Source organism: Anthonomus grandis, chromosome 13, assembly GCF_022605725.1.
Source record: "Anthonomus grandis grandis chromosome 13, icAntGran1.3, whole genome shotgun sequence".
Classification (NCBI taxonomy): Eukaryota; Metazoa; Arthropoda; class Insecta; order Coleoptera; family Curculionidae; genus Anthonomus; species Anthonomus grandis.
This window is the reverse complement of record NC_065558.1, coordinates 16,247,023-16,265,071: the sequence shown is the minus strand read 5'-3', so window position 1 is coordinate 16,265,071 and position 18,049 is coordinate 16,247,023. Positions and strand designations below refer to the sequence as shown.

General features: G+C 30.9%; 1 protein-coding gene across 2 annotated transcripts in view; it reads left to right on the top strand.

Annotated features, from left to right (window-relative positions):
- Positions 1–1,016: 1,016 nt before the first annotated feature.
- The window catches only part of LOC126743568 (aromatic-L-amino-acid decarboxylase-like), a 47,021-nt gene continuing 29,988 nt past the window's right edge, over positions 1,017–18,049 (top strand). The window contains exons 1-3 of one of the 2 annotated variants that reach the window (XM_050450718.1): positions 1,017–1,178; positions 15,118–15,199; positions 15,274–15,394. In XM_050450718.1, the coding sequence (XP_050306675.1) occupies positions 15,120–15,199; positions 15,274–15,394 (201 nt within the window). In that variant the 5' untranslated portion in view covers positions 1,017–1,178; positions 15,118–15,119. Of the gene's footprint in view, positions 1,179–9,394; positions 9,412–15,117; positions 15,200–15,273; positions 15,395–18,049 lie in introns of those variants that run through there. The other variant, XM_050450717.1, reaches the window with a different exon arrangement.

Here is an 18,049-nt window from a genome sequence, read left to right as displayed (position 1 = left end):
ATAATTACCAAATTTTGAAAAAAGCGTGCGAAACTGTATAAGTGTCATTGCGTATTTAATTAAGTAATTCATGTTTTAATTTAAAAAAAATTTCTTGTATATTATTGATTATTAACCTTAATGAAGCGCTTCTGATTTAAGTAATTAAGTTAAGTAAGCTGCCATTTAAACTTCCCTAGTATCTGTCTTGAAATTTTTGATGAATGAATATTCCAAGCCAAAGTATTCCAAGAAACTTGGCACATCATTATTTTCAGTACACATACTAGCCTTAAAGAAACATAAGATTAATGGTCATATTTTGTTCTAAACAATCTTTGAGTTAACAATTCTATTAATATTTAAATAATTTTTCATTTCTATTTATTTGTGTTTATTTGAAGTAACTTAGAAGTTATAAAAGCTTATTTATTAGCTTAAATATTAGGCTTTACTTTAAACATACTGAGATACACCTCTGCCTTTTCCTTCATCCCTAAAAGGCTCTTTTTTACGTCCTTCTCTCTTTACTACTAGAATTACAAATGACCATTCTCTTTATACAGCACATTAAAGTGAAAGCATTGAGCTTAAAAATAAGGCGTATACGGGTTGAATCATAAGCCACCAATCTATTTTTTAAATTGAAAAAAAAACTTAACCTAAGCTAATGATTACATTCCTTTTAATTATTACAAGACGTGTGCGTTGCCCATGCATAATTTCAAACCAGGACAAGGTCTTGCTTACTGAAACACTCACCAATCTATATCTATTATAAGTATTATATTTTGTAAGTAAAAGACTTTTAATACCTATAAATTGGTATATATGAAAGTCAAAAGAAATTATGTACGATTAATTATTATACGTATTTAGGTGCCTGGTAAAATCGCTTCAGTATAAAGTTCTGTGCATGGGGAAATCCTAAATGAATGAAACCACTTCTCTGACGTCACTGGCCCATAAAAACCCCATATTATCAGAATTTTTATGCCCGGTATATGAGGAATCGATGGATTGTCCCCCTCCCTCTCCATCGTGTTGCTGGCGGAGATTTCAGCATCACTCCACTCCATTTCATTACAACAGATTTATTCGTCCTGCTTGGCGGGAGAGTTTTTGTTGGTTATCAAAAGTTCTTAATTGGTTTATGTGCAATAGTATTTACGCGTTGTAGAACAGTACTAAATTTGAAGGTAATTAAAAAGAATTAATTTAATATTTTAACAAATATATGTTTTTTACTTATTACCGGAGGTCTTTTAAAAGTAGTTTACTATACAGGGTGTGCATGGATGGAGTTCGCATTAGGTGTATATTACAAAAAAATATAGGACATTAAATTGAAGCTTTTGAGGATTAGTACTGCTTGGTTTTAAGTTATAAAAAAATTATAAAACTTTTAAATAATTTTGTAAAATTTTGAAAATATTAACTCTCTGTGACTTTTGTCTTTTTACTTAATATTATCAAAGTTCTTGTAGTCTGTAGATATTTCCATTTTTCTGTGCTTAAAAAGTAAAAAGACGACCTGCATATGCATATCCATGTATATCGATCACAAATATAAATTGGTCAAGATTGATAGGAATTGAGATTGTAAATTTATAAATCTAAGTTAATAATAGTTAATAATTAATAAGTTACTTCAAATAAATTAAGTCGAATTTTTATTAGATTTAGATCAATCTTTATCAATGTCACATGAAGGTTTGAAAGCTCATTACGGTGACTTATGTTTAAAAGAGATTTTATTTTTTTGTGATTTTAAAATTTAGATACAGTGAACCTCTCTTGAGCGGACACTCATGGGACCTTCAAAAAGTGTCCGCTCAACGGAGATGTCCGTCCAAGGGAAAAAGGCCACACAGAAGCAAAATTAAACAGCATTTTATTTTTTTAAACAAGTTTAATATTAATTATTTAATGACAATAAGTATATAATTAGGGTTACAAAATAATTATAATTATGCAAAAAAATAAACTTAAAAAACAAACCAAAACAAAAACTTATGAAATAACAAACCGAAAATAAACTAAACTAGTACATACATACATATAAAGATTTTTGTAAGAAATAATATGTAAATATTTTGGAAAACATGTACAAATTAAGATCATTGTTTATGTTTAAAATATTCTAATAAATACGTTTGTCGATTTTTTTTGTTGAGCAAAGTATCTTGGAAATGAAGATCAAGCTTAGATAGTAAATCTAGAGCAGATAGGTCACCTCTAGCCTGAGTGAAGCGTTTTAACTGTTGCGTCATATTAAAAGCCTGTTGATAGGTAGTCAATTCCTCTTCTTCCTCAACGTGTTCCTCTTCTGACTTATCGGATGATACCACTACTTCCTCTTGATTCGAAACCTCCAGAGGAAGGTCATCAATTTGCTCCAATATTAAATCATTGTCTACATTAAAAAATTCGTTGATATCATTATTGTTTATCATTCCAAAATTATCCTTATTCCTCAACATTTGAGCTAAAAGTGACAATGGAATGTCGTCTTCATTTTCCCAGATTTCCAGGTTTTCTGCTCTATTTTCTGAACTATAAGAGTGTGTAATGCCAGACTTAATAAAGCAATTTTGAACCGTTTTCTTTGTCACTTGGTCCCATGCAATGTTCATAAAGTAAATTGCATCTAGGACGTGTATTTTTCTGGCTAATTCTTGGGCTGATTCAGCAGTATTTATGGCTAATAAAAGTTTTTTAATATTGATTGTCCTATAAAATGTTTTAAAACTCTTAATAATGCCCTGATCTAAAGGCTGTACAATAGAAGTGCAGTTTGGAGGCAAAAAAATCAATTTAATATTTTTCAATCTTATATCCTTTGGCTGACAATATGCATTGTCGAGAAATAATAAAATTTCTCGTTTTTCACGCATCATTTTTTTATCAAATTGATTTAACCATTCGGCCATTAGTTCACCGGTCATCCAAGCTTTTTTATTCCACCTATAAGTAACTGGCAATTCTTTCATATTAATATTTTTAAATGCTCTTGGTTTGGCCGTTTTTCCGATCACTAGAGGTTTTCCTTTTTGTCCCTCCATATTTACACAAAAAAGTATAGTCAGTCTCTCTTTTGAAAATTTACCTCCAATACATCTTTCTCGCTTCAAATTCTGAGTCCTGTTTGGCACTGCTCGGAAAAATAGCCCAGTCTCATCAGCATTATAGATATTCTTGGGAGCATAGTTCTTAATTATAGATGGTACTTTCTCCCAAAATGTCGTGACATCGGCAGAGTTTACACTTGCGGCTCCCCACTGATAGTTCTAAAAGCAATATTGTGCCGGGTACGAAACTTTTGCAGCCAACCTTCTGGTGCACTGAAAATTCTATACCCCAAACCATCAGCGATTTCTTTGGCTTTCGTTTTAACAATTGTACCTAAAAAGATAATAGGCACATGTAAAATATACAGTAATATGTGTAATAATTGAAGTATGTTACCTGATAATGGAATATTTTTGCTTCTAGCTCTAATGAACCACTCATAGCACTGTCTGTCAATATTTCTGCCCTCTTCTCTTAGGAAGCTTCTTTTTTCATTCACATTTATATTTTAGTGTATTATAACTTACTTAATAAAACATCCTTATTTTTAATAATCTCAGCTGCCTGTGTTTTTCCTATTCCAAACCGTTTTGCTAAGTCGCGTACGCTTAGTTTGTCTTTATTAAAAATCTCAATTACGTCAACTTTTTCTTTAAGAGTTAGCACTTTATGTTTCGACGACATATCGGTTGTTACGCTAATAACGTCAGAAGATACGACAATAAACTAAAGCCAAATGCATTAACAAAACAGTCAAAACACAAAAACATCTCAACAAACCGGCGCCATGCTAGGAGTACCGTCGTATCGGGGAAAACCCAGGCGTCCCAGGCTCTGGCGCCAATGCAACCTCCGATTGCGTGTTTAAGTTTTTTCTGCGTCCGCTCAAGAGAAGGTTTAGCGGTTCTTCGGATATCGGACCACTTTTAGGTGACCGCGTCCGCCCGAGAGAGTGTTCGTTAAAGCATATGGGAATTTAGTGTATTTTCAATGGGACCAAAAAAATGTCCGCTCAAGGGAGTTGTCCGTCTATTGGAGGTGTCCAATAGACGGAGGGACACTGTACGGTTTGTACGGACTGTAGGTACTGTACGGACACACGGGAGGTTTCACTGTACCTATTTGATTGGAAAGATTAAACAAATAATTAAATTGAAAAATAACTTCTTGAAAAAAATGAGAAATAAATAGTGTATGCATAAAAGAAAAAATTGAAAATAACAGTAAATATCGGATTTCTGATAAAAAAACCTCATTTGGATTAAATTTCTTTTTTTAATATTTAATATTAATAATTAAGTGAAATATATAGGGTGTCCCACAAATAATTGTAAATAATTTTTCAGAGCAGATTCCTTTTGAAAAAAATTAAGTTGTTTAAAATGTTTATGTGTAATGTGTAATTTTTTTGAATTTTGGTCATAAATTTAGCATTTACCCTTTGTTTTTAACACAATGTGAAAAATGTTTTTTGTTTTATATGGCAAATCTTAAAATTAACCTTTTTTTTTAATTATCTCATTAACTTTTTAGGCTTAACATAATTAAATTTTTTATTTGAAATATGCATTAAGCAAACAGTTTTGCTTAAAAAGGGCATACTTTAAAAATCTCGCTAATAACCCTTCGAGATATTTACATTTAAAGTTTTCAATGCACTCAAAATAAAATTTAATATTCCTACTTCAGGTTAAAATATTTGTTCAGTAGCCTGTATCTGACAAGATGAGTTATTATAAATATCATTGTCACTGTCACTAAAGTCTTGTCAGTTACTTTGATGAGTGGTTATAAAACATCAAAATCGCAGAATTAGTAACATTATCTATTACCTTTTTATTCTTATTGTTAGTTCTGTTAGTTATTGTTATTTATTGTTACTTATTGCGTATGCGCAAAAGTCGAAGACCTTGGCCCGCACGAAGTCCAGACTTTAACCCATTGGATTTTTGCATATGGGGATACATAAAATTAATTGTTTATGAAAATACAATAATTACAAGAGAGTGGTAAAAATATTAATTGCTGCTGAATCTTTTCTAAATGAGTAATTATTTCCTAATATTCGGATATCTTTCAGTAAAATAATTTTAAAATGTATCAGATAAATGAAAATAATATGGATCACTTACTGGCAAATATTCATAATTTTTATTTTTTATTTATCTTTTGTATTTTATCATTCATTCGAAATGTAATAAAGCAATATAAATAGTTCATGAACGCGTTTGTTAAATGCTTTGAAAACTTTAAATGCAAATATCTCGAAAAGGGTTAATGCCATTTTTGAAGTATACCTTTTTAAGTAAAACTGTTTGAACAATACATATTTTATATAAAAAATTAAATTATGCCAAGCCTACGAAAATTACGAAATAAAAAAAAAAATCAAAATGTTGCCGGTGGCGCCCTCTATGACATAACTTAAAAAAAAGGTTAATTTTAAGACTTGCCATATAAAAAGAAAAGAATATTCTAAATTTTGTTAAAAACGAACAATAAATGCAAAAATAAAGTTTATCACCTATATCTTGGTTGTCTTTGATATTCCTACTACGAAAATTTAGTTTAACCTCATTTTTTTCTTAAAAGGAATCTGCTGTTAGGATATTTACCATTATTTACGAAACACCGTGTATATAAAATGAAATAAACGAGTTATATTCAGAATTAAATAAGGAAAAACTTTTATAAAATATTAAAATTTGAAGAATATGAAAATGATGAAAATGTTATATATTCTTTGATTTTTCTTTTCTTTGATTCATTTAATTATTACTCTATATACACTCACCGGCACTAAAAAATAGAGCAATTAACATTTTATATATTTTTTCTTTTTAAATTTTTTATTTTTTTTATGTTTTGTGATTTATTGTTCTTATAACTTACATACAAATAAAATAACCTTTTTAAGTAATTTTTTATAATAATCAACTTTTTATTTCTTTTTTAACACTTCGAAAACATATTAATTGGTTTTCTAACGAGACCTTATTGAAAAATTAAACGTATTGCTAGCAAAAATAAGCTGAGTAGCATTTTTAATATCAAGTATTTCCTCCACGTGTTGAATCATTGCTTGCATTCTTCTTGGTGTGTCTCAAATCAAATGACGAATGTCTTCTTAAGAAATGAGCCTTCATTCCTCTAAATTTAGCGTATTTAACTCATTTAAGTTAAAAGAGACATGACTCTTCACACGTAGTCTTCGCGCAAGCAGGTTCCAAACATGTTTACTTGGGTTCGCATCTGGATTTAACGTTGGCTACTCCAAGATGGGAATTTCTACATTATTTAAATAATCCTGAGTAATTCTCACTGTGAGGGGTCTGGAGTTATCATGCCTTAGACATATATACAATTATTTCTAGTAAAATCAACATAATGGACAACAAAATCTTGCAGAATTTCATTAATGTACCGAACGGTAGTCAAGGTCCTCTTGAAATGATGTGCCAGTCTTTGTGTGAATCTAGAGAAATTCCATTCCATACCAAAAATGGATGCTCTTTACCAAGTAGGCTACCGCCTACCCTAGGACCACGGAAGATATATTCTGCTTCTGCAAAACTTTCTTGTGGGATTCGCCATACCCTTTCAAGACCATCCGGAGATGGTATGTGAAATCTCGACTTATCCGTAAACAAAAGGCACCCTCATTCATTTTCACCCCAGTGTTCATGATTCGTGGTAAACTGAAGTCGCGTAACACGATGACGTCTAAGAAGCTCTGGACCTATCGCGGATCTATGTCTAGGTTAGCTTCATCAAAATTGACGAAAAACAAATAAAAACACAAAGTCACGGTCTCACAACATGTAATTAAACGGGCTACACGTGTTTCGCTCTAGTTAGAGCATCATCAGGCCTAAAATTAAAATACTACTTAAATAAAACTAAAAACTTACATAAAACAATAAAAAACCTTTAGAAGCCATCCACACACTTCACAGTTCATAAATAAACAATAATTTTAAGGTTATAATTGTACAAAGCAAAAAATAAAAAATTAAAAAGTGGAATGCAACAACATAAACTCAACGAGCATCGAATCCGGTACAACAAGGTTATAAGTATAAGTGTAAAACCTATCGGCTATACGGACCTAATGCTAAAATAACTTAACACGATAGCCAATGTAAATTGAAGAAAGTGATTACAAGGAAAATGTTAAATGATACTTAGCTAAATTAAATTGTTGAAAATTAAATTAAGTTTAAAAGTAAACACGTCATTCACACACACAAGAACAGGACTCTTTTTAGCTTTTGTAATTTCTATTTTCTCCAGAAGGTCAAGCTTCTTACCTTTAGGGCATTCATGAAGCATTTCAGCTCCCACCCCCGGAGAAAAATTATGAGTAGAGGCCAGCAAATGATTCGCAAACGCTGATTTGGTATCACTGACATTGGTATTTTTAAATTTTTCAAAAAGCGCTACGTGTTCTTTAATGCGTGTAGAGATTTCTCTTCCAGGCTGGCCAATGTATACTGCGTTGCAATCGTCACATTTTAAAGAGTAAACTCCCGATTTAGAAAGGATGCCTGCTAATACTTCCACTCTACTGACCAAGTGGTTCTTTAAATTATTGACTGTCTTAAACGCGATTTTTACATTTAGGTATTTAAAGAATCTTACTAAATTTACGGAGATAGAACCAAAAAAGGTCAAGGATCTAAAGGAACTTATTGAGTCGTTATTATGAACAATATTGTAGGTCAATTTATATTTATTTAAAAATTTGTAGTAAATTTTGTCTATTAAATGAAGGGGAAATCCGTTGTTGAGAGCAATATGTTTTATAATATTCAATTCTTTAGCGAAAGCTTCTTTTGACAAGGGGATATTAAACAATCTATAGAAAAATGAATTAAAGAAGGCAAATTTATATGAGTAGGGAGAATTTGAAGAGTACTGAATTATATTATCGGTAGTAGTGGGCTTACGATATATTTCAAAAATAAGTTTATTGTTGCATTTCTTAACTAGAAGGTCAAGAAAAGACAAACAACCATCTTTTTCTTCTTCGACTGTGAATGAAATGTTAGGGTGTAAGGAATTTACGAAACTAAGAAAATTTGGTAGGTCTTCCTCCCTGCAATTCCAGATTATAAAAATGTTCTCTTCTCTTCTGTGAAAACTATTTCTCTTTCTAGATGACTCATGAAAATCTCGCTTAGCAGAGGGGAAAGAAAAGAACCCATGGCCAAACCTGAGACCTGCCTGAAAATTTTATTGTCAAACTGGAAAAAAATTTTGGTTATGGTATATTAACGTTGAAGCAGGTATATTAAGTTGAACAGCAACATAATGCTGTCTTCTTCTGACTTAAATCAACGCAATCATAGTAGCCGGTGTTTCAAGACAAACATGCCTGCTGTTAGTCCCAAAATAGCCCTAATCAAAAATAGTCCTGCTTTTAGCTCAAATAAACGTAGCACTTGTAAACAACTTGCTGAACAAAGCAAGACTTTCATACATTAAAGCAAAACTTTGACAAAGGTCAAAAGAATAAAAACTTTTGACCAACTATGCAGTTTTTAGTGATAAAATTTCAAATTACGAAATTTTTAATTTAATATACTTTTTATTAAAATCAGTTTTTTTTGTTCAAATAAACGGATGATTGCTGCTAGAAATTACTTAAAACATGTTGTTTTATTTGTGTTTAAGTTAATAGAGCAATAGAACATTACAAAACATTAAAAAAAAAAGCTTGTTTTGTGTTTAATATTTTTCCGCTTTTCGTGCCGGTGAGTGTAGTTAAAAATTAAATTTAAAAACTATTTTAGGGTTCTATTTTTTTGATCTTTGCAGATATTTAAAAATCACTTAAAATCAATCTCTGATAGACAAAGAAAATTAACACTATTGACACTATTTATTACCTCTTAAATATAAAAAGATCCCGTCCTTTTAACATATACTAAACATTTCGACAAGCTCTCTTTACTTATATATTAGTCTACTGCCTATCAATAGAATATGGCAGAAATGTCTATTGATGTTTGAAAGATTTCTCCTAAACTGATCTTAACCAATTCTTCTATTTATGGGAGGAAATCATATTCATATATAATCATATTCACTTATGTCCAGCAGTGAACGACTCTAAAGAAATAAAGTTAAATGTGACTCTATAATTTTTTCGAGTACTAAATATGCAAGTTTTAGTTGTTTAAAGTAAAAATGTTAAAAGTATTGGCATTAGTACTTTGAGATTCTTAATATATGTATATGTAAAAATAACTCTAAATAAACCACTTTTAAAAGACACCCACTGTACTTAGTATATATTATTAATTTAATTTTTTCTTTTCTTTATTTCGGATAGCAGCTATTCTACAAACATGGATGGTAATATGTTATCCTTTTCTATTACACTGTAACTCTACAATTTTAGGCTTGATTGCGTACTATTAAATACTATCCTGCGAGTTAATAGTGTTTAACTGCGGCCTTAATGGCATTATGTACAGATGAGTAACACTATACATATACTTATTAGCTCCAATTGTATCATATTGTTATGTTACTTATACTATTATTATGCATTTATTCCATCTAATTCGCACAAATATACGCCAATTGTAATATATGAATGCAATTTGTTATCGCGATACTTTATAGAAACAAAATAATTTAAAAAAATTACCATTATAAATAAAACAATTTGCAGAACATTCACTATAAGAAAAATAATCATAGGTTGGATCTCTGTTGAGTTAAGTGACCTTTTCTTTTACAATTTTTTTACGTTTTTAATTATCAATACACTGATATTATATATTGAAATAGGCAGCAAAATCGACGAAGCTGAACTAAAAGTAGGCAAGCGCAGACTAGGAGATAGAAACGAGAGAGGAGATACATTATTAGAAGTTCTTCACCAAAACAACCTCTTGGCAATGAACACCTTGTTAAAAAAAAATCTCAACAGAAAATGGACCTGGGCAAGTTCGGATGGAAAAACCAAGAATTATTACATGCACATAGATTTCATAATTAGCAATAAAAGGGATATTGTATACCACATAAAATGTTAAATATATTCTCATCGGGCAGCGCTCATCGGCCAGTATGAGCAAAAATAGCAGTAAATCAAACTAAAGAAGGAAATGGTTGGAAGGAAAAACTACATAAGACGTAATACGCCAGAGACAACACATGAATATGAAGATGAGATAACAAGCTTATTAGATTACAATGACAAGATGACAGTCATCATCCATGAAACGATAATCAAAAGTGTGAAAACTGCAGCGGAAAAGTGCTTCCCGAAACAAAAAAAAGGTCAGAAAATAAATCAAAGAATAAAACTCCTAATGAAGTAGAAGAAAGAGATTTAAGGCCATGAAAAATATAGGAACATAAATAAAAAAATAAACAGATAAATAAGAAAACACAAAAGACATTAGAAATGTTATAGAAGAAAACAGAAGTTTAAAAGTCCTAAAAAAGGGACGCGCGATAGGATAGAAAACAATATATAAGGTAAAGAATAGGGAAGGGGAAATAATAAGAAACAAGATTGGCATTATAAAAACAGAAATTTTTTACGAAGAATTATATTCATCTTTTATGGACAATTATATTTCAAGATGCAAAAACAAATTTAAATACTCCAAAAAGTTTTAAATCAAGGGTCCAAAGATATCCCGGAGATAACCAAACAAGAACTGTCAAGTATGCTAAAATATGTGAAATGCAATAAAAGCCCTGGCGAAGACGTACTTATAATAGAAACCATTAAGAAGGGTGGTCAAGGCCTTATAAAAGCCCTGAAAATCCTTTTTAATAAATGTCTCCTGAAAGGGACGACCCTTCCACAATGGGAAAATGCGATACTTTCCATTTTACACAAGAAAGGTGACAATGCAGCAAATTAGAGACGTAATTATAGATGATAAGTCTTTTGAGTCATATACAAAAATCATGACTATAACTGTCTGACTAGGAAGCTAAAGTTCCCTCTTTCGAAAGAGCAATTAGGTTTTCCCATAGGACATAGCTTTCACATCAGCTAAGGTTCTTATCGAAAAAAGTGTCGAATACAACAAACCACTCATATTAACATCCGTCCACTTCGAAAATAGACGGAGAAAGACTAAATCATCGATGCTTGGCAGTTGACATCATGTCAGATATATTCAAGAAGTCCAACTAATGAAAGTATAGAACAAATTAATGTAAGCATATACATTTTTAGGACACGAAATTAACATTGGACGAGATAACCAAACACACAAGAGTTGACGAGGGATACGTTTAACATGGGCGGCTTTTGGCAAATTAAGTACAGTTTCAAGAGAAAAGTCTTTAACCAGCGTCATCTCTATATTGACATCAGGCATGAGAAAGTTAAGGGAAACGAAAAAGAATTTTCTCAAAATACAGGTGATGGAATGAAAAATGGAAAGAGCTATGCTAGGAATCAAACTTTCTATTTAAATCCCTAATCGAATTATATGAAACAAAATAGTAGTACGAGACGCTGTTGAGACTATTCTACATCTAAAATGAAACTGCGCAGATCACGTGGTTAAAATGAGAGATGGTGGATGGGCGAAAAAATTATAGAAAGGGGACCGAGATCCGAAGCTTTTTGAAGTAGAGGCAGACCATCCACACTCTAAACAGATTAAAAAAACGGATTAAAGGAAACTGGTTCCAATATACACAAGATCGAAATACGTTGCAAAATTTGAGAGACTTTTATTCAATAGTTTGTGAATATTAATAAGGCACATAAACCTTGATATCATTCATCATGAAAAAGTTCCAGAACATCTGTAACTGATTCTTGATTTATAAGAATATTACTGTCTTGAGACCATGATGCAAGGGGATCAAAGTAAATTACATCGAATTCGTTGAGGCTAACTTTTAGTCCATTTTGTTATGAATAGTGGTGTATAGTATCTAAAGAATCATTTAAGGATTCAATCCTTTTTTTCAAAATCTTATAAACTTGGGTATTGTCACAATAAGCTAAATTACAAAAAAATACTGAATAATTTTTTTGAGATCATTGATATAAATTATAAAAAGTAAGCGATCTAAAATAATAAACTGCACCAAAATCGTTGGTTAAGATAGCTATTACTAAGTTTGAAAACCATAACATTTTAGTTTAGAGTAAAGTAAGCGAGTATAGAACGCTTTAGAAAAGTCCAAAAATAAAAGGATACACACAAGACTTTCATTAGATGCAGAAACAATTTTATCTAGCACTAAAGCCAATCCCGATTATGTATTATATGCCTTTAAAAATCTATATAGCAAATGAGTGGGACACCATGTATAATCTTTGTCATAATATAAAACATTTTATTGTGATAAAGTGATCGAATACTGATAGATTGACCTCAACAATTTTCAAATGGCAACTGTAAACAACAGAACATAGAGAAATGGTGGTTTCGCACAAGAGGATAGATATTCTTCTGACGGAGCAATTAGCATCCTCTTGCTTGGCAACGAAAACTGTTGAAACTAATTTGACACTTCGACAAGCCTAATTTAACCAATCAAAATAGTAGAAGGGTATAGCCAAATTAAGGCGGGAAAATCTTAATTTTAATTAAGTACCTTCAATTTTATTTAAGACGAAATTCCATAATTATATTATTTAATACTTAAGGAAAACGCCTACTCAAAAAGGTTACTGATAAATATTTATATTTTTACAGCTCATATTTTTTCGGTTAATTAACAGTTGTATAACATATTAATAACTCAATATTTTATGGATAATATAAGAAGAATTATAAAATATATACGAGTATGCTTACACATAGGTGTAATACTAGAATTAAGAAATACTTGTGGTAGGCTCGTGGTAACAGTGGCTAACAAATTGATCAAATTGATATTGTAACTATATTACATATGGTATATTTACAATTAAACTTTTTTAGCCTACATTTAAATGCGAATCTTAAACCGGCTTATCATGAACCACAATAACTGTTCATTTACAAACAGTTTTTACTTCATCTATTTTCAATAAAATCTGCAGAAGAAATTCCATTACCCCCTAATTAACAACTGAAAGGATTAGTACACATTCTTCATGCCTACCCTAATGTATCATTTTGAATCCTTCTTTTGATATTTCTTTACGAGTCAGGTAAAAAAGAACTTTTATTAAAAATAAAAAAAAAGACTTAGGCACTCTAAATTCAATTATATACCTATCTCTTTATTACCATTAGGGTCAAAGGAGTGAACATATTTATTACTGGGTTTATACCAGACAAATAACTGAAATTGCAATATCTGATCCTATAACATCTATAGATACAGGAATACACAAAGAATTAGAAAAAAAGTTTGACCTCTTGAAGGTCTCTGACCTCCTCAATATGTTAAAAAGGATTTATGGATGATTTCAGGACTGGCATACTAGGCGTTGACTATAAAGTAGAATAGTACAATTTTTTTTTCAGGGGTGAGTATGGTATATTAAAATATGCTACAGGGATCCATTTTTGAAAGTAAGGATTTTTACATGTATGGTCGAACCATTGATCTGTATTCAGAGGTAGATTCTATAAAGTTTCTTGATTTACACATTAATGGAATTCTTAACTCAGGAAAAATCACATTTTGAGTTTTCAATCAAGATTGAGCGGTAGGTTCATATACATATACATAAATTGTGCTATGCCATAACTCTTATTTAAAATAGTATTATTTTGGTTATGTCCAATCAATAATAAAATGTGGCATTATTTGTGTACAAAAACTATTAGACCTATGCTTTGTCTATATCTTAGGTCGTTATTTCTATGCTAAAAACCTTAAGACTGTTTGTTCATTAGATTTTTGTTTACCAGATATCTAAAACCAAACAGCTGAGAAAAAGGAGGAAAATGAGAAAAAAAAATATATTGAAGTGAAAAACAGATTCAAAGACAATAGAAAAACAAGAGGTATAGCTGAGAAAATTTTAATTGCACTCTTATGTTGCACGCGAGAAGAAGGTGCACAAATGTAATTCTATCACTATGAACTTTTTGCCTACGGGCATTTGTGATGCACACTGGTATGCAAATTTAGTTTGCTTGGCTTGAAAGATTTTTCATGTTAGCTCGATGTTCTCCAGTTAGATTTCCTTGATATTTATATTTCAAGGCTTAAAACTTTAAAGCAGAAAGATAAAAAGGTAGAAAAACTCATAATAAAGCAATTAAAACATCTCGCGTATACCAATATGCTGACGACAATCAATTGTATATCAGTGTTGACAAAGAAGAACTACCTGAATTTATAGAAAAACTTAATAACGATTTAAATTCCATATATTCTCACTCAGCTAACAATGGACTAAAATTAAATCCTAGTAAATCGGCAGTTATGTTTTTTTGGGCCTAACAAGGACTGGGTTAATGTTATAATAACTTCAAATAATATTTTTAATAAAACCATTGCCAAATGTAGACAAAAATAAAAATTTAGGTATTATTGTTGATGACAGCCTAAACTTTTTTCAGGTTGTGAAGGTGGCCCAAAAATCTTTCTGTGCACTGAAAAAATGAAGTTAACGGAATCGCTTGTTTGATCACACTGCAATTATGGTCAGTTATTGACCTTTTCAGACAGTTTATTGACAGTTTATTATCGGTTTATCTAAAGTAAACCAACCACTTCTTGATATTTATTTATTGGGACAGCCATTTAAAAAAGTAGTTGTAAAATCGCAAACATACTTTACGTGTTTCAGTTCAGGTTCCATTATCATTTCAATGATCCACCCTGTTTATCAATTAAAATAGACAAATATGTTAAAATCAATACATAATTCAAGGCAACAATTATTTTCGCTTATCGCATGCATCGATTACATTTTACATAATTAACTTAAATTGGGGGACATATAATTATATAAATATGAAAGTTTCTTAGAATCATTGTTGGTCATCATTATTAAATCAGGTTTTATCGTTACTAAACCAGTAGTAGTGACGACGATAAGTACTATAATTAAATAATGCCGAACATTAAAAAATAAACGATAACAAAATTACTGCGTTATAATAGTCCCGTTTTACATTGCAGAAATGGAGGCAAATCAGTTTAGGGAGTTCGGAAAGGCCATGATAGACTACGCGGCCGAATATCTAGAGAATATAAGGGACCGGTAAGTGGATTATTAAAGATGAACTGAAAAGCAAATTAGATTCGTACTTTTGCAAAATTGAAATCGTGTTTCAGTCGAGTTTTACCGACGGTGCAACCGGGGTATTTGAGGCCCTTGATACCAGACAGCGCCCCTGAAAAACCGGAGAAATGGGAGGACGTGTTAAAGGACGTAGAACGGGTCATTATGCCTGGGGTAAGTGTGTAAAAATTGCATTTTTAAAAACAGCGGTTAAAGGATATAGCAAAAGCCTTTCAATGTTCTAAGTGCACATGCCAATTAGTATGTTTAAGTCACAAGTTAAGAATTTCCGTAAAAATTGGAGAAGATCATACTAGTTTCGATAGAAAAATTCAATTTGAAAGAAAAAAACTCATAGTTACAGTTACTGACGTTTAATTCTCCTGCCAGCTTCTTCAGAGTGTAGTCTAAAACAATTAACGGCTGCTACTATCCTATTAGTAGCAACCTAAAACAGATTGAATCCAGAAGTATTTTATCAAATAGCTCAATTCTGAGGGTAATTAAAAAGGAACATTTTAATATAAATATAAATAAGATATAAAAACTGTTATATAAAAGTTGCATAATAAAAGGCATAGTAAAAAATTATTAACCTTGCCGTTTATTAAAATTTGCGTTATTGTATGGTTTTCAGTACGAATCTTTGGTTCGATCAGTTGTAACAGTCTTTTAGTATTGCGTATTTCATTTGTATGATTATTTTGTGTGGAAAAATGGCCCATGTTTCTGAAAACAATGAACTAATGAACAGATTAGGTGCACATACCTATGGCTCAACCTGAAATGTTATAAATCCAGGAAGACATTTTAGAAATGGTCGAAGACGACTCAAGAATGAATACTACAGCCATAGCAGCTCAAGTTGAAATTTCTTTTAGTAAAGGGTGAAATAGCATATGACAAGAACAGTATTATCCTTTTCATTATTAACGGTTACATTATTACGGGTATTGCAACCTGAAGATCATCCTAGGAGAGTTATATTTTGTCAGTGGCTTTTAGAACATTTCGGCAGAAATTAAGAATTTTTAAAATTAATTTTGTGTACAGACGAGCCTACATTTACACGATATGGAGTGCAAAATTTCAGTAGAAAATCCGCATGGTATAAAAAGATCAAATTTTCAACCCTTATTTAGATTTTCTTTGACACAATCTGCCATAATCATTAGAATATATTCCTCTAAATGTGAGACAGAATATGTGGTCCCTACATGTTAAGGCTCCAACACATTTTAGAGAAGAAGTTGATGAACATCTAAATAATGAGTTTCTGAATAGATGAATAGGGCACAATTGGTTTCCTCGTTCTCTAGATTTAACGCCTTGCGATTTTTTTCTGTGGGGCTATTTGAAAAAGTTAGTGTATCATGATGAAGGACTAAATAATTTGGAAGAATTACAAGAAGGCACTGAAAATGTTTGTAATTTAATTCGTAGAAACCAGCATTTTATTTTTAAATTTAAATTTAAATTTCATTTTAAATTCGCCGAGCAAAATTGTGTGTTAATAGAACAAATATGAACAATTTTGACCAATTTTTGTAAAATCGCTAACCATTTAACTTAATAAAGATTAAAAAAAAATTCAATAATGTGAAGTAATTCTCATATTATGCAACTCTTATATAGGTGATTTTCGTTATATTAACGTCTTTTGACGAGTTCTACAAGGTGTAAAATAAATGACTTAACGTTTAAAATACCCTGTATATAATTTGTACTAAAGATTTTATATAAAGTGAATATAAAAAATCTCCCTTTCATAAACATTATTTTTTGAGGAGTTATGTCATAAGTAACCTTTATGACACTAGATGCACGAAATTTGCGAATTATAATTCTCTACAATTTGGGTGCTATAGTATATTCAATTTACGTAATGTATAAAAATCCTTATTTTAGAATAACAAGGAAGAATATTACTAGAATAGGTTAACAAAATAGTATAGTATAAATTAAAAACAAAAAGATATTATTTTAAAAAAACTAGGGCCATACTTACAAAGAAAAACTAACGATAGCTTCTTTTTAGACAAAATATTCATAAAATTACTAGAGGTGAATAACAAAATGGCAACTCTCTAAACTCAACTTTATTGACCACAAAAATGTGCAACTTTTGTTACAACAACAACTATTCTTATTCAAACGATAATCTGTCTCTTACCCTTTTCAATATAGTCATGGTGGTAAACCACTTAATGTAAATCACTTAAAACGGATAGTCTCTAAAACGGATAGGAATTTTCAAGAAAAAGATCAACACTAGTTTCAGGCAGTTATAGTATCTGGCCACCTGCCTCATCAAAGGCATGTGAATTCTTGTAATAATGGAAGTGCTTGAAATAAATCCTGATATTATTCCAAATAACTTGTCAAAAGATTAATCTAAATAAAATAAGCTTATTTAAGATCAGCTTAGAGGTCTATAGATTTGGTTTAAAAACTCAGGTTATACTGGCGGGACCAACAAAGGTATTGGGTGCGGAAATCAATGTATTAATGAGGTTAAGTTACATATTAAAAAGATAACGATAGCGTTTCTTGTACTCCCTCTCTCCTAACTGTACAGTTTGACCTAAATTGAACGTAGATGTGCAGCGTGTTATATTTACCCTTTCAAAGAGACAATTGCAGGTGAGAATCGGGGATTGAATAAGGCATTGTCGTTCTCTTTTTTCCTCAATACTCTGACATTCAATTTCTGATGCATGAGCAGAGACAGCGAATTTGGTTGTCTCTGGCCGCTAGCATAAGTATGTTATTGACACTAATTCCAGGCACTCCGATTTATGCCATAGAAATATGTAATCAAAACGTTTA